Source organism: Garra rufa, chromosome 25, assembly GCF_049309525.1.
Source record: "Garra rufa chromosome 25, GarRuf1.0, whole genome shotgun sequence".
NCBI classification, from domain to species: domain Eukaryota; kingdom Metazoa; phylum Chordata; class Actinopteri; order Cypriniformes; family Cyprinidae; genus Garra; species Garra rufa.
The window spans coordinates 19,504,019-19,529,653 of record NC_133385.1 but is presented as its reverse complement, the minus strand read 5'-3'; the positions used below and the strand labels follow the sequence as shown (position 1 = coordinate 19,529,653).

At 33.0% G+C, this 25,635-nt stretch overlaps 1 protein-coding gene across 1 annotated transcript; it reads right to left on the bottom strand.

The window, feature by feature from the left end:
• Window positions 1-331: 331 nt before the first annotated feature.
• On the bottom strand, window positions 332-23,241 carry LOC141301557 (polypeptide N-acetylgalactosaminyltransferase 18-like). Its single transcript, XM_073831754.1, has 4 exons — window positions 23,129-23,241; window positions 20,137-20,232; window positions 7,920-8,084; window positions 332-820 (listed from the first exon to the last, which is right to left on the bottom strand). Exons 1-4 carry the CDS (start codon window positions 23,162-23,164, stop codon window positions 674-676), a joined length of 444 nt encoding a protein of 147 aa, XP_073687855.1. The 5' UTR covers window positions 23,165-23,241; the 3' UTR covers window positions 332-673.
• Between the last annotated feature and the right edge of the window lie 2,394 nt (window positions 23,242-25,635).

Sequence of the window (25,635 nt, the reverse complement as noted above, 5' to 3'; positions counted from 1 at the left end):
AAGTGTTGCTGACTTTGATTAAAATGATGGTTTTGTCCCACAGGAGATGAGAAGACAGAAAATAGAAGAACAGAAAAATTCCCACAAGCAGTAATGAATTTGACTCTACTGTGAATGTGACGCTTTAATTCTGTGAATGCCAGAAAACTCTTTTCATATGAATAGAGAAACTGTATGAATTGAGACTTCTTGAAAGCCATTTACCCAGCTTTAGATGGTCAAATGTAAAATTCAAGAACGATGAGTTAAAAGTCTTTATTATTTTCTTTAGAAAGACTATTTACATTTATAAAATATTTTCCACGTCAAATAATCACAATCATCATTCACAAACCTGAGAAAAAAAAACTTTTTAAATTTGCGCTACACAGTAGCAAAACTACCAAATGCTTAAATACACGAGTAGTTCACCGAAAAAATGGAAAACGTGATCAAATAATGACAGAATTTTCGTTTTTGGGTGAACTATCCCTTAAAGCATCTCTTAAACCAGCCATCTCTTTTGGCCAAAATAAATGTTTGACACTTGTTCCATGTTGGTTTTGAGGTCTGACACAAGACATGAAGATGTTTACAGTGTTAAATAACAGAGAACAGCACCCTTTCCTCTAGCTGATGTGTAAAGGGACTCTGTATCTCAGTCCACCACATATCTAGTGATACGACACCACACCTATAGAACTTTCCCAGGCAATATGTTGGTAATTGTCCATTTTTGGCTGCTGCACTGTTGAAGGGCGAGTTGATATCCATGATCCACTTCAGCACTTTCCACCAGTTCCAAACAACGCTTCGATTTCCTATTCTGAATGGAGCCTCCCTGTAAGACACAACACACATCAAAATGACTAAATGACATAAAAAGACATTTCTCCTCAGAAAATGAGGTAATATGATTTATCTTAACACCCCTTTTTCCTTCTAATGCCAAATCCTAGTGAGAAATCAAAGTGACACTTACACCTGGAGAAACATACTTCTTTCTCTCAGTAAATACAGTATGAAATACACCACCAAAGCCCAAAGCCTTTCAGAACAATGTCAAAAGGAAAGTGATGTTCCTGAAGTGGTTGCTTCTGAAGAAGAGCCTAAAGGATTCAGTCTTACAGTGTTGAAGGAGGCTCCAGAGACCGCTGAAACATGAAAGAGGAGGCCGTGGGCAAAGTGTCGCCCTCATCCAATCATCTGCCACCGTATGAAATCCAAGGTGTATGAAATGCCAAATGTCTCGCTACACAGGGTAAATCATATTACTGGAGATGCACAGTTGGAATATTTGTATTACGTTTATGGTGCTTTTCATTTCATGGCTGCGACATCAGCATTTGAAAACAAAATGTTACACACTGTGCTATATTACTAAGTCGAACCCCTTCGTATGGTAATAATTTAGAACATTTTGAACAATTTAGATGGTAGAGTGTATAGTGCATACACTACCAGTCAAAAGTTTTTGAACAGTAAGATTTGTAATGTTTTTTAAAGAAGTCTATTCTGCTCAGCAAGCCTGCATTTGTTTGATCCAAAGTACAGCAAAAACAGTAAAATATTTTTACTATTTAAAATAACTGTTTTCTATTTGAATACATTTTAAAATGTAATTTATTCCTGTGATCAAACCTGAATTTTCAGCATCATTACTCCAGTCTTCAGTGTCACATGATCCTTTAGGAATTATTCTAATATGCTGAGTTGTTGTTTAAGAAACATTATTTATATTATTATCAATATTTCAAACAACTGAGTAATTTTTTCAGGATTCTTTGATGAATAGAAAGATCTAAAGATCAGCATTTATTTGAAATAAAAGATTTTGTAACATGTATACACTATACCATTCAAAAGCTTGGAGTCAGTTTAATTTTTATTTATTGTAGAATTGTAGAAATTAATACTTTTATTTAGCAAGGATGCTTTAAATTGACCAAGCATGACGATAAAGACATTTATAATGTTACAAAGGATTTCTATTTCAGATAAATTCTGTTCTTCTATTTATCAAAAAAAGCTGAAAAATTCTGCTCACCTGTTTTCAATATAATAATAATAATAAATGTTTTTGAACAGCAAATCAGAATATTATATAAAAAAAAATAAGCTTTGAAACCACAGGAATAAATTACATATTAAAAACAATTCGTTGAATCAACTTAAAATAATTTGTTACCTGGCTGCCTTATAATTTTAAGTTCAATCAACTCAAAAAAGTGAAAATGTTAAGTTGTACTAAGTGACAACTTAGATATTTGAATTGATTCAACTTAAAATTTTAAGGCAGCAGGGTCACAAATTATTTTTAAGTTTACTCAACAAATTGAGTTTTTTGTTTTTCACAGTGTATTCAAATAGAAAACAGTTATTTTAAATAATCAACAATATTTCAAAATTGTACTGTTTTTGCTGTACTTTGGATCAAATAAATGCAGGTGTGGTGAGCAAAAGAGACGTCTTTAAAAAAAAAACGTTGAAAATCTTACGGTTCAAAACTTTTGAGTAGTGTAAGTGCATACAGTGAGTCATTTGGAACTCAAGTTTACAAAAAATATGTAAAACTAGAACTCAGCACACATTTTCTTCAGAATATGTACAAAACTATTTTCTTCCCATAGTTGGTTAGATTTTTAAACAGCCATATGTTTATTAAATGCTAAACCATTGAATCATTCAGCATGCCTCCTCTTATTACAATTTACATGAGTGACTCATGAGGCGTATCCTGTAATTATGTAAAACAAAGTTGTGTTTTAAATAAAACAGGAAGTATTCATCATTTACAAGACTGTCGCTTGGATATAATTATCTATACCACTGACCTTTCAGCATTAGCTAAATTGCTTAACCTGTTCAGCTCACTCAAGTGATACCTGCAGATTTCCCCTCAGACTCAATTTGTCATTTGTATTAAATAAGCATTAAAGAGTTAGTTGACCCAAAAATGAAAATTCTGTCATTAATTACTCACCCTCATGTCGTTCCAAACTAGTAAGACCTTTGTTTATCTTTGGGAAAAAAAATTAATATATTTTTGATGAAATCCAAGAGCTTTCTGATCCTGTATAGACAGCAACACAACTGACACATTTAAAGGAACACTCCACTTTTTTTTTTGGAAATAGGCTCATTCTCCAACTCCACCCGAGTTAATAAGTTGAGTTTTACCGTTTTGAAATCCATTCAGCCTCCTCAGTCTCCTGTTCTGGCGATATCACTTTTAGCATAGCTTAGCATAGATCATTGAATCCTACTAGACCAATAGCATCACGTTCAAAAATAACCAACGAGTTTCGATATTTGTCCTATTTAAAACTTGACTCTTCTGTAGTTATATCGTGTACTAATACCGGCGGAAAATGTAAAGATGCAGTAATATCACGCAGCGCCTGAAATTAGCTCCCAGCTAGGTAACTTCCAGCGAGGAACGGTCTTAGTACACGATATAACTACAGAAGAGTCAAGTTTTAAATAGGACAAATATTGAAACTCTAATAGGATTCAATGATCTATGCTAAGCTATGCTAAAATTGATATCGCCAGAACAGGAGAACGGCTGAATGGATTTCAAAACGGTAAAAATCAACTTATTAACTCGGGGGGAGTTGGAGAATTTGCCAATTTCAAAAAAAAGTGGAGTGTTCCTTTAAGGCCCAGAATGGTATTAAGGACATTGTTAAAATAGTCCATGTGACATCTGTGGTTCAGAAGTACTCTGACACGGAAGAGAAGAAATTGTTGAATAAAGATTTTTTTTTTCTTTGCACACAAAAAGTATTCTCGTAGCTTCATAAAATTACGGTTGAACTTTGGACTATTTTAACAATGTCCTTAGCTTTCTGAGCCTTGAACATTTCAGTTGTGTTGCTGTCTATGCAAGGTGCAAGGTCAGAAAGCTTTCGGATTTCATCAAAAATATCTTAATTTGTGTTCCGAAGATGAACAAAGGTCTTACAGGTTTGGAACAACAGAAGGGTGAGTAATTAATGACAGAATTTTCATTTTTGGGTGAACTATCTCTTTAAGTAGTACGACTCCACATCATTTTAAACCAGGTATTAATAAGACCCCAGTAATTATAAAATAATCTGGCATGCATCGTTGAACAGGTGTCACCAACAGGAACACGGCATCTGCTTCAATAATGTTCTTTTTCTAAATCAGCCTCCTTAAAATAATAAAATCACTGACTACCGGTGCTGCCAAACGCCCTAAAGAGCTAAATAATATATTTCAGCTGGGTACATATGTCAGGTAAGCTTAACGGTGCATTTATTCACGACCTGCCAAACGGTATCCTGGTTACAGACTGAAAAGCAGACAATGTAAGTCGATAAAGACTTAATTAAAGCCATTTCTGATGCTCTCCTATGAGTTAAGAGCCAGATCACTCTCTCACTGGCTTTGTCATCAAATATTCATCGCACCTAAAAGGCCACAATGGGTTTGGCCCACCTGATTCCATTTTAAATAACTTGAAGGAAAAAAGGTGGCTGCCTTTATCCCGCGTGAGACATTAAACCACGTCCCGAGGGGTTGGGTGAGAATTGATATCGTTCATACTCTTACACTTTTCCTGATAGCGCGTGTTTGTTCATCTACTTTGACATCTCTCCCAAGGGGGCAGCATTACCCTTTTCTAATAACCTGTTCTGACATTTCCAGCACACTTCAGCTAAACCGTTTAGACGACACCGCCTGCTGTGACATACATTAATTCACCTGCCTTTTAATAGAGACGCATATATTACGTGGGGATGAAATCAAGATGTCTGCTACAATCCAGAATTGAATTAAGAGAGCTTTACGACACACACACCAACACACACACGACTCGCACCTCTGAATTATTAATGCTCGATATCCAGAAAGTGTCCACTGCAGTCGCACAGCCGGAGGGCAAACAGATGCTGCAAATTGACAGCAAATTTTAAGCGAAAGTTTTAAAGTAGTACTTCATTAATGTCAGAACTTGTTCAAAAAAGAGAGCGATTTTGACATTGGCTTTAATTGAGCTGCGCAGTAAAGGATGTCTGTGTAATGAGGATTGTGTAGAATGTAATGGCTCACTGTGGAAAAGTTAAGCTCTTTATGAATACCGCAGGGTTATTATAGCTTATTATAACTACAACTAAAACCTTAAACATTTTGTGAAATGCAATATTCATTTCCATTTAATTTTATGTACTAAAAAGGGGCGTTTCCTCCGAGGAGGAGGCAAGGGAGGCAGAGTCTCCTTAAAATATTGGATGAGAAAAAATATGTAGTCCAAAACTAAAATAGCAACACCAATATTACAATATAACATTAGAAAGTGTATAAATCACTTGTTTTTCTAATTTAAATGCTACTTTTTTTTAATGATTATTAAACGAGTTTAAATGTATGTGATATTGTAAACTATGCTGTATTCATCCAAATAAATTCTATTTGTCTTATATTTTTGTCCATGGGTGTTCTTGTTTAATAATAAATGTTCATCTTTTGATTATTGCTTTTGCCTCTATAATTCTGGGTGTGATTTTTTATTTCCAGACTATTTTAAGTCAGCAATACAAGAATTTTGAAACAATAGTTGACTTAAAATAGTCAAAATAACCCAAGTTGGATTGTTTTTAGCCCAGCATTTTTTAGAGTGTGTGAGCAATATTTACAAGCTTTGATAACTGATGATCCGAAGTTCAAAAATAGTTAAAAGTTAACTATTAAAAAGAATAGGTGAATGTAAGTTCACAAATAAAGATATTGTTTAAATTGTTACTGCCTTGAGTTATTATTACAAATGTAAAATGCCTAAAAACGCTAACTTGATGAGATTCATACTTGGCTTTAAAAAACAGAATATTGATTACAGTTTTAATGTTATTACATTTTTTTTTTCTGATAGCATAAGTAATGTTTAACCAAGAAAAAAATGTGACAGGGACATGAATTTACATTTGATTAAAAAAAAAAACTTTGAGGACTTCTCCACCGCACACCACTGGTACTAAAATAACTAAAACTGAAATAAAACTGAATTAAAAACTAAAGATATATTTAACAAGAATAAAAAACAAAATACTAAAAACTTGATACTAAATGAAAATACTAAATATACAGTCAAGCCCGAAATTATTCATACCCCTGGCAAATTCTGACTTAAAGTTACTTTTATTCAACCAGCAAGTTTTTTTTTTTTTTTAGAAATGACACAGACGTCTCCCAGAAGATAATAAGACGATGTACAAGAGGCATCATTGTGGAAAAAATTATTACTCATCTTTTATTTACATTTGAACAAAAAGTGGCATGTCCAAAATTATTCATACCCTTATATGAATCAATAGAAATCAATAGAAAAGCCTTTATTGGCCATTACAGTAATCAAACACTTCCTATAATTTCTGACCAGCTTTTTGCATGTCTCCACTGGTATTTTTGCCCATTCATCTTTAGCGATGAGCTCCAACTCTTTCAGGTTGGAGGGTCTCCTTGCCATCAGCCTGATCTTTACTGTAGCTCCCTCCACAGATTCTCAGTTGGATTTAAGTCAGGTCTCTGGCTGGGCCGCTGCAAAACGTTAACGTTTTTGTCTGCTAACCATTTCTTCACCACTTTTGCTGTGTGTTTTGGGTCGTTGTCGTGCTGAAATGTCCACTGGTGCCCAATGCCAAGTTTCTCTGCAGACTGCCTGATGTTGTTGTTGAGAATTTTGATGTATTGCTCCTTTATCATGGTGCCGTTTACTGTGATTAGGTTCCCTGCTCCACCGGCTGAAAAACAGCCCCAAAACATTAGGTTTCCACCACCATGTTTGACAGTGGGGATGGTGTTCTTAGGGTTGAAGGCTTCTCCTTTTTTACGCCAAATGAAGGCTACATCATTGTGGCCAAACAATTCAATTTTTGTTTCATCTGACCATAAAACAGAAGACCAAAAGTCTTCTTCTTTGTCCAGATGAGCATTTGCAAAGGCCAAGTGGGATTTTGTGTGCCTTATCTGGAGAAGTGGTGTCCTCCTTGGTCTGCGTCCGTGGAACTCAGCGGTGTGCAGTGTCCGTTGGACTGTCTGCTTTGAGATGTTGCCACCAGCAGAGCCCAGATTCATCAGGATGGCCTTGGTGGTGATTCTTTGATTCTTTTTTACCTCTCTCACTATCCTCCTGGCCAGCACAGGTGTCACTTTTGGCTTCCGACCACATCCTCTGAGATTTTTCACAGTGCAGAACCTCTTGTATTTTTGAATAATACTTTGCACTGTAGCCACTGGAACTTCAAAACATTTAGATATGGTCTTATAGCCCTTTCCTGACTTGTGAGCAGCCACAATGTGCAGCTACAGGTCCTCAGTGAGCTCTTTTGTCTTAGCCATGACTGTCCACAAACCAACAGCAGAGCGCTTCTGTTTTTCACCTGTTGAGTTGATTAAAACAGCTGTTCCCAATCAATCAGGGTAATTAGGATGCTTTAGAACAGCTTGGACTATTTGGAATAGTATAGAACTTTGGATTTTCCCATAGACTCTGACAGTTTGCAAAGGGTATGAATAATTTTGGACATGCCACTTTTTGTTCAAATGTAAATAAAAGCTGAGAAGTATTTTCTTCCAAAATGATGCCTCTTGTACATCGTCTTATTATCTTTTGGCAGTAGCTTGTGTTATTTCCGGTCAAAAAAAAAAACTTGCTGGTTGAATAAAAGTAATTTGAAGTTAGAATTTGCCAGGGGTATGAATAATTTCGGGCTTGACTGTATATATATATATAAATACATTAGCATCTCAGTGATACTAAAATAACACTGTGACACTTCATTAAAAAATAGACCGGACAGCAAAAACTGACCACTGCAATTCCATATTTATTTAGATGTAGGGCACCAAATAACCCAAAACCAGCATAAAAAATGTTTTGAGCACATAACTGACTATTTTCCATGAGTGTATACCTGAGTAAAGAGCCAGGAGAGCTTCATGTGCTTGTTGCTGGCGTAGCTGCATTCCAGCAGTCGCGGCCGGCCATTAACATCCACCAGGCACTTGTTGTCGTCATCATCGATGGTTGGACTCAAGCCTCCGACATGCAGCTGCTGAGAGCTTGTGTAGTACACATTCTGAAACAACAGAAGAGAAAAGCATGCTTAAATTATACATATAATATGTATGTGCATAATCAGACTAAATGTTTGGACACAAGAAATGTTTGAGTAGCACATGAGCATATTAGAATGACTTCTGAAGGATCATGTGACACTGAAGAATGGAGTAATGATGCCGAAATCAAAGGAATAAATTACATTTTACAACATATTTAAATAGAAAACAGTAATAGTATTTCATAATATTGCTGTTTTTACTGTATTTTTGATGCAATATATGCAGCCGTGGTGAGTGTAAGAGTGTACAAATGAGTGTAAAATCTTTTTGACCCCAAACTTTTGAACAGTAGCATATGTACATGTCAGTTTCAATATTTTGTAAGTTTATAATTTGTCAACAAAAATGTCATGCACTGAAGCACAGGCCTTATATATCCCACAATAACGAAGTTGTAATGTCATGACATTTTCTTTTATCATTCTGATCCATTTATTTGGGCCGCCTGAATGTCTATTTGGACAGCGCGTGTTATTTAGCTCTGTATTAGCCAGCCAATAAAATGAATTATTCATGTTTGATAATTGTGTTCTAAGACGATGTGGCTCAGTTCCAAATCCCAGTGTTGATACCTAGTATTGCATCTTAATGGGCTCAAGAGGGAAGAATAACTTTTTCTTATCGACTCACTCTCATTTGTTAATTTCATAGCCACCATTCAAACATGGGCTGAATGCCAATCGGCTACTTCTACAAAGCACTTAAAGTGTGTGTACAAGGAAAAGTACATACTTTTAAGTAAGTAGAAAGTAAGTCAGTAATGGGACATTTAACAACTGCACTTTGATACATGTTCTGTTAGTTTCTGTGTAAGTGTTAACACTATACACTAGCTATATACATTTCCTAACTAAAACAAATCATTACTTCGCTTTTAGGTGTATAGATTTAAAAGCTGGAATCACAAATTTCTTTTCAATAGTCCAAGGAGTTGTGAGTAATATTAGCAAACATTATTAAAAAGCATAAACCGATGCATACTCGCCTGTAGCAAACTATGTTCACTTTACAAGGATTTAGCAAGCACTGATTTTAATATTGCTTACAATAAAGTATTCAATACAAAAAGTATTCAGCCCTGATTTATGTTCATCACTTTCGCTTATTTCCATTTTTTACAGCTACAGTATTTCTGGTGCTCTGTGAACTTAAAGTTTTAATATAAATATAATAACAACAACAATAACACTAATATATATGATTGAATCAGTGTTTCTCAACTCCAGTCCTCGGGACCCACTGCTCTGCACATTTTGTATGTCTTCCTCATTTAAGGCACCTGATTTTGATCATCAGCTCATTAGTAGAAAGATTCATGAACTGAACTGAGTGTGTCAGACTCAGAAACATACAAAATGTGCAGAGCAGTGGGTCCCGAGGACTGGAGTTGAGAAACACTGCAAGAGCATATATATATATATATATATATATATATATATATATATATGTATCATTATTTCATTATTTAATTATATATATAATTTTATACTATTTAATATTTATATTATTTATATATTTATTATACACACACATATATAATTACAATGAATATATATATTAAAAATATCAAAATATATAATAAATTCATTAATTTTATACTATTTATTAATTATTTATATTATTTATTTAAGCAACAAGGTACGAGAGGCCGTGCTGTATCGTGAATAAATCACGGCTGAAGGGCATTGTTAATGAAATTTATTATAATGTAATTTATTCATGATACAGCACGGCCTCAAGTAGCTTATTGCTTTTATAAAACGGTTACCACACAATAAAAATATTAAAATCAAAAATATATATTAATTTATATATATTAAGTTGTACGTTTTCATAAAGTAAAATCATTAACTGCCTTCTGCTGTAAAAAGTAGTCCCTAACTGCTGCAGCTGTGTTTACGTTGCTAAGGGTGGTTGCTAAGGGGGTTCAATGATACACAAAACCGTTGAGTGAAGCGGTCACAGCAGTGCTGTATCATAAATACGACACAGCTGCTGACCAATCAGAATTGAGGAATGGAACTAACCGTTTTATAATACTGTATTAAAACCTCACTGTATCATGTACGAGTATTATGAAAGAGAGATGGACTGAGCGAGTGATTAACGTACCTGCATCTGACAGAGCAGTCATTATTCATATTCATGATGATATGACATTAGTTTGAATATTTACTGATGAAAGCGTTAATATCCGTTCATCTGTTATGGGTGATTTTGCTGCTCAGTGCATTTATTCGCTGTGATAACTGTTGTTGAAGCTAAAAATAACTTCCGCTTAACTTCTCATTTTAAAAGTCCCAAAGTCACTATTAACTGCTCACTCATAAAACGGTCTCTTATCGCCATCTAACGGCGGAACAATGTAACGTTAACTAAAATCACCATCACGAATACACGCACGTTTCTCAATACTAAATACTATTAGTAAATATATATTTTTAAATATAGTTTATATACATTTTTATTTATTGAGTAATAATATTTAATAAACAACAACAAAAACAGACATCAAAAAGTTGCTAGGCAATTCAGTCAAGAGTAAAGGCAGCATTCAGCATTGAATTTACATAAACATGCTACATGAATACATCTTCTTCTCTGGAACAAATAATAGATTAATGAGGCCAAAGACTGCCCATTAGATTTACCCATAATGAATTACATGTCATGTGTAACCACTACAGAGACATCAGAGCCAGCGGTAAATTCCTGAAGATCTAGCCGTGGTGAGAGTGCTCTCGAGCGGATTGATGAGTGCAGAATGCCCCCTGACGATATGGGTCTCACACCTCCGAAAACGGCGAAGCAAATTTTCAAATAGACGTTATCTTTATTAACAAACTGCATATTTGAACTATAAACAAGTACATTCTCACCTGAAAACCTCTTAAAACTACATTCCGTGACACAAAAAGAATATTATTTATAAAATTTGGACGTCCGCCATGACACTCGAAAAAAAAAAAACGGACCCAGCTAGAACACGCGGAGTGATACAAAATTGTGAAAGGGCGTTCCTGTAGCTATAGGCTGTGTCCAAATTCAGGGTCTGCATCCTCCTTAGGATCCTTCCTACCCGGTTGAAGGAGGAGGGGTCTTCCGACGACCGCAAAACCCAGAAGTAGGTGTCTGTGAATTTGGACAGCCTACCCTTCTTTCAGTTCCCCTTACCCGTTGCTCATATCCTGTCGCCTAGCAACCGTGACAGCGTTCGGTCTGCTCTTTAGTCCCTAAAAGCGTTAAAAACACCTTCAATCACTAACAAGAAATTAGCTGTGTGTAAAGGGATATTCACACAGGCAAGTAAGAAAGAAGCTAGTTTACGAAAGTGATGTTTTTTAACATATAAACGTACAAATGTAAAAAAAAATGCTTAACTCTAAAACCAGAGGCCTAAGACAACCGCTGTAAAAAATATTTTTTGAAACGCCAGTTTTTTAAAAACTTACATCGAAAAGCATATTCCTCTACCGCTTGCATCGTCCGCCATTATTTGAAAATTCTGGAAGCGCTCTGCCGAAAGGAATTATGGGATAGGTAGGATGGGAAAGGATCCACCAGACCCATCCTTCCAATTCGGGGAAAAGGAGGACGTATTTGTTGGCCGCATTTGAAGGATCCTACGAATTTGGACAGCCTTCGTCGCGGCGCTGTGATGTAGCATCCTTCAAATGAGTTCTCCGAAGGATGTAGACCCTGAACTTAGACACAGCCATAGACCTTTTTCCTGAGTAAACAACGATGAGCACCGCCATTACGAATTCTAACGTCAGATTGAATGCTTTTCTGTTCCGGTTTCCATAGGAACCCATTCAAATAGCATCCATCTGTTTTTAATGTAGCTAACGTCCGCTGCTTCGTGTCATCTACACACTCATTAAAGTGAGGCACTGACAAATGACGGTCATTGCGACATTGCCAAGTGATGGCGCTATGGAGCCATGTGCTTTTTAAAAACATTTTAATAGGTTTAACATTAGTTTATTAGCTCGGAATATACCCTAATTTGACTAGAAACAATGCAGACCGGAAATGCAAAGCATTCTTTCAGTTAAGAGTCGGACTTACTTCCGTGTTCAGGAAAAAAGTCTATATTTATACAACAGTTCGTTCTGAAAATAAACAAATTTCAATAACTTTCTTTGTTGTACATACAAGGTCTGAATTTTTTTTTTTAATTTAACATGATAGTGATAAAATTGTCAAGATGTCAAATTCTTTAGACCTGCAAGCGACGCAAGATTCAATGTGTGTGCGAAACAGAGTCCTACCCGACGGGTGACCCGCTAAAATTGACGTAATGGGTGGAATAATATTTATCTGTCCGGTGAGGGTCGGACGGGTGACAGGCACGGGTATTTGCTCTTTGGACTCAATCCTGTACACGCTGACACGCAGCTGCTCCGAAATGGTCCCGTGCTAGTGTTCACGCTCTGTCTGAAGACATTTAAAAGCCCTTTCACATGGGACGCGGCAAGCGGTGGAATCGCTGCGTGGCTGCCGCTTTCTCTCGAAGTGAAAGAGTTGCAGTCGAGCTGGTGTTCGCGAAAATGTCTCATTTTATTTTACAAAAAGCTAAATAAATATTAATAAATTATATAAAATATAAATAAATTATATAAAAATTACAATAAAAATTAATTACAATAAAAAAATGAATGAATCCATATATATAGAGAGAGAGTGAGAGTAATTTTAAAAATACCAAAATATAACAATAATTATTTTATAGAAAAATGATTCTGTTCAAATGTTCTGTTATTGACATTCAGTTTGGGTGAGCATTGTTTGATGGCGTGAGGCAAATGAAAAGAACTCGGACAAGCAAAGTCTGTGATATTCAACGTTTGCTTTGAATCACTAATGCATATTTTGTTGGACCAAGTCCTAAATCAATAGCCCTCATACTTTAATCCCTCGGCCTTACAGAAAAACAAGCACTTTCAGAAAGAATTCATTTCATGCAATATGCCCACATTTTTTGCTCAGAGTCTGGATGGATTGAAATTTCACTTCAAAAGCCTGAGCCTGGAGAAGTGCTAACAGTATTATCGATCAGGTAGCTCATGCAGCGCATCACAAAAATGCATACTTCTCTCAAATACATAGTTCAAATCTGTTGTATACTGTCTAGAGCAATTTTTGGCTATCCAAAAGCAGTGTTACAATCAAACAATGCACGTCCTTCGGGACGCTTTGATGAGCACCGGAACTGTGACGGGAAGAGGCTAAAATGGGACGGAATAATATAAGAGAGAAGAAAAATAAGAACTCAACTTGCTAGGGACTCATTTAGCACTGCGTCTGCCTGAGGAAAAGGCTGCTTTTTCCACTTCTAGAGAGATTTATGGCCGATGTATGAGAACAATGTTCCTTTTACCCAATGAATGGTTGATACGCACTGAAAGAAAGAGCCAGCGTGTCTATGCTCCATTTCCAACATGATCAAATCCCAGAGCAACTGCCACGGTGTTAATGCGCTTAGCTGAGGTATTGTCTAACGGCCCATTAAAGATAAAACAAATCCAGCACCACGAGTACAGAGACGCCGATATGCTCATACTGCTCACATCCTATCAGAATAATTCAAGTCAGTTTTAGTGTGCAAATAGACATAAGATGCACTGTAAATGCTGCAAAAATATTCTAATGTTCTAATATACAAATTGATTCTGAGCAGTCATTGCTACATATAGTAATTTTAAAAGAATATAGATATACAAAATTATTTTATATACTTATATCTACCCATAGGGTCTGTAGTTATAAAATATTATTATTATTATTATTATTATTATTATTATTATTATTAATAATAATAACAACAATAATAATAAACTAAATTTTAATATTTAAATATATAACAATAAATATTTCATAGAGTAGTTATATAAAAATGCCTAAAATAGTAATAATATATAAATATAAAGATCATTGTTTTTTATAATTATTTTTTATTTTATTTATTTAATAAAAAACATAACAAATATTTGTATAAATTATTTAGAAAGTATAAAATATTTACTATATAGTAATTATAAAAGTAAAAAATAGTAATGATATCTATATTATATATATATGACTTTTTTATACCTATTATATCTATCCTTTCTCTGTAGGGTCATGGAAATTATATAAAATATTTTTAACAATAATAATAATAATAATAATAATAATGTCATTTTATATATGATATATGATATATATATATATACATAATTAATAACATGATTTTTAAATTATTATTTCATAGAATATTTATATAAAAATGTATAAAATTGTTATTATATCTAAATACAAAAATAATTATTTAAAACATATTTTTTTATTTATCTAATAAATAAATAAATAAATAATAATTTGTATGTATATAATTATATAGAGAGTACAAAATAGAGAGTATAAAATTGTTCTATATAGTAATTTGAACAGTATTTAGATATAAAAAAGAATGATTTTATATACCTATTATATCTATCCATTCTCTGTAGGGTCATGGGAATTATATAAAACATTTTTAATAATAATAATAATAATAACGTAATTTTTATATATGATAGGTAATAAAATAAAATTGAGTACTTAATAAACGTATATGTAAATGTATATACATATACATAGTAATTTTAAAAACATAAATATAACAATAATTTTTTAAATATTTATTATTTATTTATTTAATAAATAAATCTTTATATATATTAATATATAATATATTAAAATATAAAATTATATGGAGAGTCAAAAATAGCGAGTATAATATTATTAATAATTTAAATAGGATATAAATATATTAAAAAAATAATAATAAACATATTTACATATATGTGTGGTGTGTATATATATATTTATACATATACATACATCTTTACTATGACTTTATCAATTTAACAACATCGTTGCTGAATAAAAGTATTAATTTCTTTCAAAGAGAGAACGAGGTGATTATTGTTACAAAAGTTTTCTATTTTAAATAAATGCTAAAACATTGTATTTATCAAAGAATTCTGAAAAAAGTATCACAGGTTCCAAAAAAAAAAATTAAAGGAGAACTCCGGTGTGATTTTGACCTAAAGTGTGTTGAATCATGATACCGAGTGTGAACGTACCTTGCATATCTCATCTCGGTTTGTGTCCCGCAGTCCGAAATCTTGGGTCAGTTAGCCGATGCTCACAACAGGTTGTCAATGAGAGTGAATCGGGCATCGGAGAAGCCATGTAAATAAATCACTGTTTTACGCCATTTACGAGGCACAAAGTAGCTCCACACTTCATTGGTAGACTTCCAAGGGCCCTGACATTTAAAACGAGACATTGAGAACTCAGAAAAAGCACCGGTAGTTTATTTACAAGAAGATTTATACAGACAGTACCTGGAAGAGAAAATCCGGTCGCAGCCATCTTGAACTTAGTCACGGTAAGTCGAGTGTCGAGCACCAAGGAATTTATCAGGTTATCAACTTATCAGGTTGTAGTTTCCTTCGTGCTCGACACTCGACTTATCGTGACTAAATTCAAGATGGCGGCGGCCGGTGATTTTACCAAGGGGAATGTCTGTATAAATCTACTTGTAAATAAACTACCGGTGCTTTTTCTGAGTTCTCAATGTCTCGTTTTAAATGTCAGGGCCCTTGGAAGTCTACCAATGAAGTGTGGAGCTACTTTGTGCCTCGTAAATGGCATAAAACAGTGATTCATTTACATGGCTTCTCCGATGCCCTATTGACTCTCATTGACAACCTGTTGTGAGCATCGGCTAACTAACGCCAGATTTCGGACTGCTGGACACAAACCGAGATGAGATATGCAAGGTACGTTCACACTCGGTATCATGATTCAATACACTTTAGGGTCAATATCACACCGGAGTTCTCCTTTAAGCAGCACTTAACACTTTTAATAAATCAGTGTTTCCAACACTTATAATAAATCAGTACATTAGAATGATTTCAGAAGGATCATGTGACACTGAAGACTGGAGTAATGATGCTGAAAATTCAGTTTTGCATAAATTATATATTAAAGTATAATAAAAATAGAAAACCATTATTTTAAATTGCATTAAGATTTCACAATATTACAGTATTTTTCTAGCCTGGAAAAATGGGTAGTATTTTTCTGTATTTTAAATAAAAAAATGCAGCCTTGATGAGCAGAAAAGTCTCCTTTTTTAAAAGCATTAAAAAGCTGCAGTGTATATATAATAGAACTGTTATATAAAATTCCATCCAGTCTTCAAACCACTGGCCCTCTGTATTTATATGTATGTGGTATGTGATAATTTTTTTAATATAGAATTATTTTATTAGTATCAATATTATAAATACAATAAATATTTTACATAATAATAATAATAATAATAATAATAATAATAATAATAATAATAATAATAATAATAATAAATACTATATTTCATCAACAACGACCAAGCGTCAATGCTCCTGGGGCCTCTAAAATATCCTACTGTATAATTAGCAGTGGTGTATTTCTGATTTTCTCAACAGATTTGAGAAAGTTTCGAATCAGCAAGAATAGAAACTGAAAACATTATACTGCATTGCTTGGCACCATTGTGTCGTTTCCAATAAGAGAGGTGAGAGCACACACGGATATGAATTCAGCAGGTGTAAGAGACCCAGCTAAGTAGTTAAAATCATGCTGACAGTGCTGTTCTCTGTCTTTCTCTCCGTCTCGCTCTCTCTCATTTATATATCTCTGTCACACATTCACATTCTACAGTTCTTCCTCATCTAAATGATGCTCCTGTGGCGGTGAAACAACCCTCCCTGGTTGTGTTCTAAGTCATTGCTCTTTATTGAGATTCATTATAGTGGCTATAGCCCTGGAATCTGTCTAAATCCGAAATCCCCCGGAGAGTCGATGCTTTATGGAGAAAGCTCCCTATTTTTACTGTATTTTTGCAGGATATCGATTGTTGTGGAACCTGGTTGTGTAATACACTAGGAATAAGACAAAAAAAAAAAAGGCAGACTGGATTGCCTCGAGCAGCCTAACTGTTCAAAAATTCATATTTCAGGCCTCAGCACAAAATAATGAAGAGGTTTTATGCAATACAATGATGGTTTTATGGGTAGCAAAAATTGACAGTGTATCACTGAAACACAGATCAATTGTGACGGGAAGATGGGAAAGCGCAAGCCAAGCGCACACAAGCCAAATCTTCATAAAAGAGAAATCTTCATAGAGGAAGAAATGTCTTTTAACTCACATTTTCAGCATGAATTAAACAACTGAAGTGTGCAGAGCCTTTGTACAGAAGATGGGAATAAGGATGAATGATACAGCCATACAAATTCAATGTTTATATTTTTCAGCCTTTTGATATCTCACTGCTTATGTGTTTACTCTGAAGTGGTTTAAAAAATTTTTTTTTTTTCACCCACAGCCATTGTTGCCAAATTGATTCAAAGTTTTCAAATCCAAAAGGGAAAATACAATACTATAGTTAAAATTTATCAAGGCATGTTTTCTACACTGTTTTCACTAAATGAACTGAAGGATGAATAATATTAAAAATAATATGTACTTTTAATTAACACTAAAAATACTGGTTCATGAAGTCATGAATCTTTTGGATTCAGAGTTATAAATCAATTCACTGGAACGGACAGTTTGATTCACATAAATGAACTAAAGTATCCAACACTTTTTTTTTATTGAAAAGTTAAAAATAAATTCTCATACTTAATCTCATACTCTTACTTTTTTCACTAAAATAACTTAAGGAAGAATCATACTAAAATTAAATCTAAATCATACTAAAATCTGTGTAGTGACAAACAAATATTTTGCTTCAGAATAATACATCTTTTGGATTCAGAATTATGAATTGATTTACTGGAATGGACAATTTGAACTGACTCACATAAATGTTCCAAAGTATCCAGCAATTAGGTTTAAATTAAAATTAAATATTTTTTTAAATCTCATACTTAATCTCATTATTATTTTTTTTTTTACTATTTTAAAATGAGATTTAAATTAGAAAAATAAACTTTTCACTAAACAAACTGCAGAAAGAATCATACTAAAATGAACATAACTGCAATGAACACTTTTGTATAGTGACACATATATTTTGTTTCAGAATAATGAATCTTTTCAATTCAAATTATGAACTGATTCATTGGAATGAACAGTTTGAACTCATTCACATAAATGAACCAAAGTATCCAACAACTTTTAAAAAAAGAGGTTTAAATTAGAAAGTTCAATGAAAAACAAATTCTCATATTTAATCTAATTAAAAAAAAATACTAAAAGAATTGAAGAAAGATAACAAGAGTGCACCTCAAAAATCTACTTCATAAATTCATAAATTATAAAAATTTAAGTTTTAATTCTTCATTTTTACGTCTCTGTTAAAAATGGGAGTGACAGTTAAGGGGTTAAATTAGAAGTTTTTATTTTTACTTTTTTTTTCCCTATAAATGAACCAAAGTATCTGACAACTTTTTAAAAAAAAATGAGGTTTAAATTAGAAAAAAATTAGAAGAAAGAATTAGAATACATTTTTAAACTTTTTTTTTTTCACTAAACAAACTAAAGAATCATACTAAAATGAATGTGTCAATTGTAATTAACATATTCATATTAATGAATCTTTTTGATTCAGAATTATGATCTGATTCATTGGAATGGACAGTTTGAACTGATTCACATGAATGAACCAAAGTATCCAGCAGCATTTTTTAAAACAAGGTTTAAATTAGAAGTTAAATTAAAAAAAAAATTCTTATACTTGATCAAATGTTTTACTTTTTTTCACTAAAAGAATTGAAGGAAGAATCATATTAAAATTAATATGTTGATTGTAATTATCACTTTCGTGTTGTGACAAACAAATATTTTGCTTCAGAATAATTAATCTTTTATATTCAGAATTATGAACTGATTCGTTGGAACGGACAGTTTGAACTGATTCACATAAATAAACCAACAATTTAATCAACTTAAAATGAGGTTTAAATTAGAAGTTTATTTTTATTTTTACTTTTATTTTACTTTAAATGAACCAAAGTAACTCATACTTGGTCTCATGCAATTAAAAAAAAAAAAAAAAAATTGAATTATGATCTGATTCACTGGAATGGTGTAGTGACAACCAATTATTTTTTTCAAAATAATTTATATTTTCGATTCAGAATTGATTCATTGAAATGGACGGTTTGAAGTGATTCATGTAAATGAACCACAGTATTTTTTATTCAGAATTATGAACTGATTCACATAAAATGAACAAAAGTATCCAACAACATTCTTTAAAATTATAGGTTTAAATTAGAAAGTTACATTTAAAAAAAATCTTATATTTAATCTCATACAATATATATATAAATCGTTTTTTTTAACGAAGAAGAATCATACTAAAATGAATATGTTAATTGTAATTAACACTGTTGTGTAGTGACAAATATTTTGCTTCAGAATAATTAATATTTTTGATTCAGAATTATGAATTGATTCATTAGAATAGACCATTTAAAGTGATTCATGTAATGAATCAAAGTAATCAACTTAAAAAATATTTAAAATAATTTAAAATATTCTCATATTTGCAAGTTGAAAGAATGATTTGCTTAACTAGTAATACTTTATAAACTTAAACCAACAATCTAAATATTCACAGTGTCAACAAAAATTGCAAATATGTTATGAAAATTCAATATATTGCCTTGTAAAAAGGTTATAAATCAATGTTAAAATTTGAAGCTGCTCTAAAACATCAGCTCACACAGGTGATGTAGGTTCAAATAAACCTTTCTGACCCTGTCCAGCCCCCGTTATTTTCTGTTCTTGATCTCTAGGCCAAAAATAAGTTCTTAAAAATGTTTAACATGCGGATATAGTTAGAAAAATGGACAGAGAAAGCAGGAGACATGATGGAGTCAGACATGAGCACTTATATATATATAAATGAATTACACGCACTCTGAGGACTGAAAAAGGATGAAAGCCAGAAGGTGCAGTGGACTGGACACTAACCTGAGGCGTCAGGCCGTGGCAGATGTACAGGATGGGAATGTTGTCAGAGTCGGGACCTTGATCCACACACAGATCTGGCCTCAGGCTGTTCCTCAGCTACAAGAAAACACGCATACGCACAGATGCAATATAAGAACCAGCAGATCAGACCCATTTCACACTGCAAAACCGCAGAGGAGAAGATGGATTAGGAATGCAAAAACCATCTTTCTTCCACAGTCTGCTAATGGCCAATGTGTGTGAAGATGCCCTGGAGCTCAGCTTTCCTTTGTCTTCACAATGGAGCTGTTAATTATGCTATTCCACAAAAGAATGCCAATTAGGAAAAGCGCTCTGCTGGCCTTGCATTGTGATAAATGAAGAAACGGCAAGCCTCGAGTAAGAAAAATAATACTTTGTACAAACTGTTTCTATAACTCAATATTATGAGAAACAATGTCATCTATCAGATAAGTAAGGTCTTCAAGTGCTAATAAACTGCATTGTGCTATGTCAAGCTAAATGAATAAGTTTGACTATGTTGTTATATTATTATGCCTTCAGAATGGATAAATAACTACTTTATGGATTTGCACAATTGATGGTAATGGTGGTGATGAGAGTGTTTTTTGATTTATGAAATAGCTCATTACTTTAAAAGGGGAAAACATATGAGGGTAACTGCTGATGCATACTCTGGGGACACCACTTAAAGTCTTTAAAGAAATACAATGGTTAACTAAAATCTAAAAATATATACGATTTTTTGCTTTTGGAATAAGTCTCATAAGCTCACCTAGGCTGCATTTATTCTAATAGCTTGAAATATTACTACAATTTAAAATAATTTAATGTAAAAAAAAATATGATATATTTTTGTAATGGCAAAGCTGAATTTTCAGCAGTTATTAATCCAGTCTTTATTGTAAAATAATCCTTTAGAAGTCATTCTAATATGCTAATGTGGTGCTGAAGAAACATTTCTGATTATTAATTGATGAATAGAAAGCACGGCATTTCAAAAGCACAGCATTCCTTTGAAACTGAAATATTTTGTAACATTATAAATGTCTTTACTGTCACTTTTTGGTAATTTAATGCAACTTTGATCTTTTTTTTTCCTTGCAAAAAAAGTAAAAAAATCTGATGTGTATAGTGTGGAAGCCTGTTTCCGCCACAAAATAAAAAATAAAAAATATTATTGTGACTTTTTATCTCACAATTTGGACTTTTTTTCAGAATTGCAAGATATAAACTCACAATTCTGAGAAATAAAGTCACAATTATGAAAAAAGTCCAAATAGTGAGATAAACAATAATAAGTCACAATAATATCTTTTATTTTTTATTCAGTGGCAGAAACAGGCTTCCATACTATACACATCAGATTTTTTTACTTTTTTGCAAGGAAAAATTGAAATTGAAATTGCGAATTTATATCTTACAATTCTGACTTTATTTCTCATAACTGAGTTTATTTCTCAGAATTTAGACTTTATTTCTCAGAATTGCAAGTTTATATCTCACAATTCTGACTTTATTTCTCAGAACTAAGTTTATTTCTCAGAATTAAGACTTTATTTCTCAGACAGAGTTTATATCTTGCAATTCTGACTTTATTTCTCAGAATTGCAACTTTATTTCTCAGAATTGAGTTTATTTCTCAGAAATGCAACTTTATTTCTCAGAATTAAGTTTATATCTCGAAATTCCAAATTTATTTCTTAGAATTACGAGTTTATTTCTCAGAATTGAGACTTTATTTTTTTAAATTGCGACTTTATTTCTCATAATTGTGACTTTATTTCTCAGATCTGACTTTATTTCTCAGAAATAAGTTTATTTCTCAGAATTGCGACTTTATTGCTCAAAACTGATTTTATTTCTTAGAATTTACTTTATTTCTCAGAATTGAGAGTTTATATCTCACAATTCTGACTTCATTCGGACTCTGTTTCTCAGAATTACGAATTTATTTCCCAGAATTGCGACTTTATCTCAAAATTCTCTTCATTTCTCAGAATTTAGTTTATTTCTCAGAATTAAGACTTTATTTCTCAGACAGAGTTTATATCTTGCAATTCTGACTTTATTTCTCAGAACTAAGTTTATTTCTCAGAATTAAGACTTTATTTCTCAGACAGAGTTTATATCTTGCAATTCTGACTTTATTTCTCAGAATTGAGTTTATTTCTCAGAAATGCAACTTTATTTCTCAGAATTAAGTTTATATCTCGAAATTCCGAATTTATTTCTTAGAATTACGAGTTTATTTCTCAGAATTGCGACTTTATTGCTCAAAACTGAGTTTATTTCTTAGAATTTACTTTATTTCTCAGAATTGAGAGTTTATATCTCACAATTCTGACTTCATTCGGACTCTATTTCTCAGAATTACGACTTTATTTCTCAGAATTGAGAGTTTATATCTCACAATTCTGACTTCATTCGGACTCTATTTCTCAGAATTACGACTTTATTTCTCAGAATTGCGACTTTATCTCAAAATTCTCTTCATTTCTCAGAATTGAGTTTATTTCTCAGAATTACAACTTTATTTCTCAGAATTGAGTTTATTGCTCAGAATTACGACTTTATTTCTCAGAATTGCGACCTTATCTCACAATTCTCTTTATTTCTCAGAATTGCGACTTTATATCTCACAATTCTTTTTATTTCTCAGAATTTACTTTATTTATCTTTTTAAAATTTTTATTCAGTGGCAGAAACGGGCTTCCATAGTATAGAGACTAAAAGCTAGGTATAATATACATATCTGCTAATACAGAAGTTGGAAGTACAATAAACATTCTACAATTTTTTATATTCAATATTCAATAAAAAAAAATAGTAGATGTTTAAACAATGTTTATAGTAAGACAGGCACTATTATAGTAACTGGCACTATCTATGTATTCATTAGGCAACATGTATACGAGGGACACAAATGGCATTTGTTTTGTAGATGAACCTTAGAGCGATGACTGTTATTAGACGACAAATGGATACTCACTACACCATAAGCGATGGTCTCTGTGTAGGTTCTCATCTCTGAATAAATATTCTTCAGGAACCAGCTGAAGGGTTTGCAGCGAAGTCTCTCTCTAAGAGCTCTCCTTTCTCTGATATCACCAATATCGATCCCTGAGTCCTGCACACACCAACACCCACAAGCACATGCAGTCGTGAGCACACAAGAACTCATTTACAGAGTGCAGAATCAAACAGCTACAACATGACGCTCAGGACTGTGAGGAAAGAAAAGCTCTTATTGTGTCAATGTACATTTATCTGAGTCCTTCATGTTCAGGCACTTACAGTGACTTCAAGTGAAGTGATGCTATATGCTTCGACTTTTCAAGGCACCATGGGAAGAATACGCACAGCTCAAAAGTGAGAGCTCATTAGAAAGCCCTAATGAATAGCTTAAATAAGTAATAGTCATTGCATCTCAGCCCATTACATCTTAACTTAAAATGACGAAGCAGCATGAATCCTTTAACCTCTATCACATTCATGCACTAATATAGAGCTGAAAGCCACTCAAGGCTGTGTGTTACAAAAAATTCACAATGGTTAAAATACTTTGTTATGTACAACATGTTCTTCTCTTCCAGGTCAGTCTCCACTGCCATTTATGACTCATGAGAGTATCACAGCACCACACACATGGTCGAGGTACTCTCATGAACGGGTCTTGAAGACTGACATGGAGGTGAAGAAATTGTTGAATTAAGTCGTTACTTTTGTTTTCTTTGCGCACAAAATGTATTCTTGTGGCTTTTAACCATGGTTAAAAACACAGCAAAGATTGGCTTACAGTGGCTTTTTCCTTTTATAAAACAGTAGCAACACAAATATGAAAAAAAAAACACACTAATGTTTCATGGATAATTACATTTAACTGTAGGCTACTTATGGTTGTCAAGCAATTTAGCACATTGAAGAACAAGTATGTATCTGAGACCCATTTAATTTATTAACTACTATTCGAAAGTTTGGAGTCAGAGTTTTTTTCTTTTTGAAAGAAATTAATACTTTTATTCAGCAGGGATTCATTAAATTAATCAAAAGTGCCATTAAAGATATTTATTATATTATGAAGGTTTGCCATGTCATATAAATGCTGTTTCTGTATATTTTCAAATAAATGCAGCCCAGTGTTGTTTTCGACGATGACGAAATCATTTCGTTGACGCCACTTTTTTTCATGACGATAATGAGACGATGATGAGACAAAAATGGCTCGTTGATGACTAAAACATGACGAGACGTGTGTGAGTTTTCGTTGATGAGACGAGAATAGACGAAAATGTTAGTGGGTGGTCCGTCAGACGTTTAAAATGCATGACATTTCTGCTTATTGTGCATGCCAATTAAAACCGAAAAAGTATCTGCCGCTATGGCAAGCCGTTTTAGCATTAAATACTCTTTGCCATACTAGTATGGCAAGCCGTTTTAGCATTCTATCCTTGTTTGGTTACGCGCAACACGTCACATTGTTGTCACTCAGACAGACAGACGATTAACCATGATGGCGGCAGTTTGCACACAGGGTGGTCGCAAACGGTGAGAGGACCTATGGGTGTATTTCAAATATATGTCTTTTATGTCTAAAACCATTCCTTCATTATTGTAATTATTGGTGAAAATAGTCGATCCGGAAGCTCATGTGTTGAACTATAGATCTGCTATTTTCACAACTTATAAGTGACACTACCAAACAGCAAAATACTTACTGACCTACATTATTTGTTAAAAGACTTTTTCCCCTTTTTTTTTGACTAAAACTAGACTAAAACCTTTTTGACTTTTCGTCGACTAAAATTGGACTAAAACTATCACATTTAGAAGTGACTAAAATTTGACTAAAACTAATAAGCATTTTAGTCCAAAAGACTAAGACTAAATCTAAGATGGTTGTCAAAAACAACACTGATGCAGCCTTAGTAAACATAAGGGACTTTTTTCAAAAACACAAAAATTTACCTGAAACTTTTAAACAGTAGTTTATGCATTTTTAAAACCACAAATTATTATCAAATTCAGTGAAAATAATAAATAAATCCCAAACTTTAGAACAGTATTTTATAGGGATGTAATGATATAGAAATCTTACGATGCGATAATATCTCGATAAGTAGTCCACGGTATGATATTAATTTTGCGATATTTTGCGATAAAAAAGACAAATGAAGAAAGGTGGAAAAAATTAAAATTTTGTAAATGTTAAAGTTAAATTATTCTATCTAAAGCACTTAAAAAGTCAGTGAATTGACTTGTACCTGAACTATAAAGGGGACTCAACCCTCTTTTTATTTGTGATATACTGTCTTAATTACATTCACACTTGTGTTTTAGGAGGCCAAACTAATTAGAATATAATAATAGAAATAACAACAATTTTATATTATTGTTATTTCTATGACACTAATAGCCATATCTAGGGGTGCAACGGATCGTAGGTGATCCGTGATCCGTACGGACCGGACTCCACGGTTCGGTACGCATGTGGTTCGC

Coding starts and splice junctions, on each gene's coding strand:
- LOC141301557 (XM_073831754.1), bottom strand. CDS start 23,164: ATGAGAACCTACACAGAGACCATCGCTTATGGTGTA. Junction 20,233..23,128: donor AGACCATCGCTTATGGTGTA/GTGAGTATCCAT, acceptor GTTTTCTTGTAG/CTGAGGAACAGCCTGAGGCC. Junction 8,085..20,136: donor GCCACGGCCTGACGCCTCAG/GTTAGTGTCCAG, acceptor CTGTTGTTTCAG/AATGTGTACTACACAAGCTC.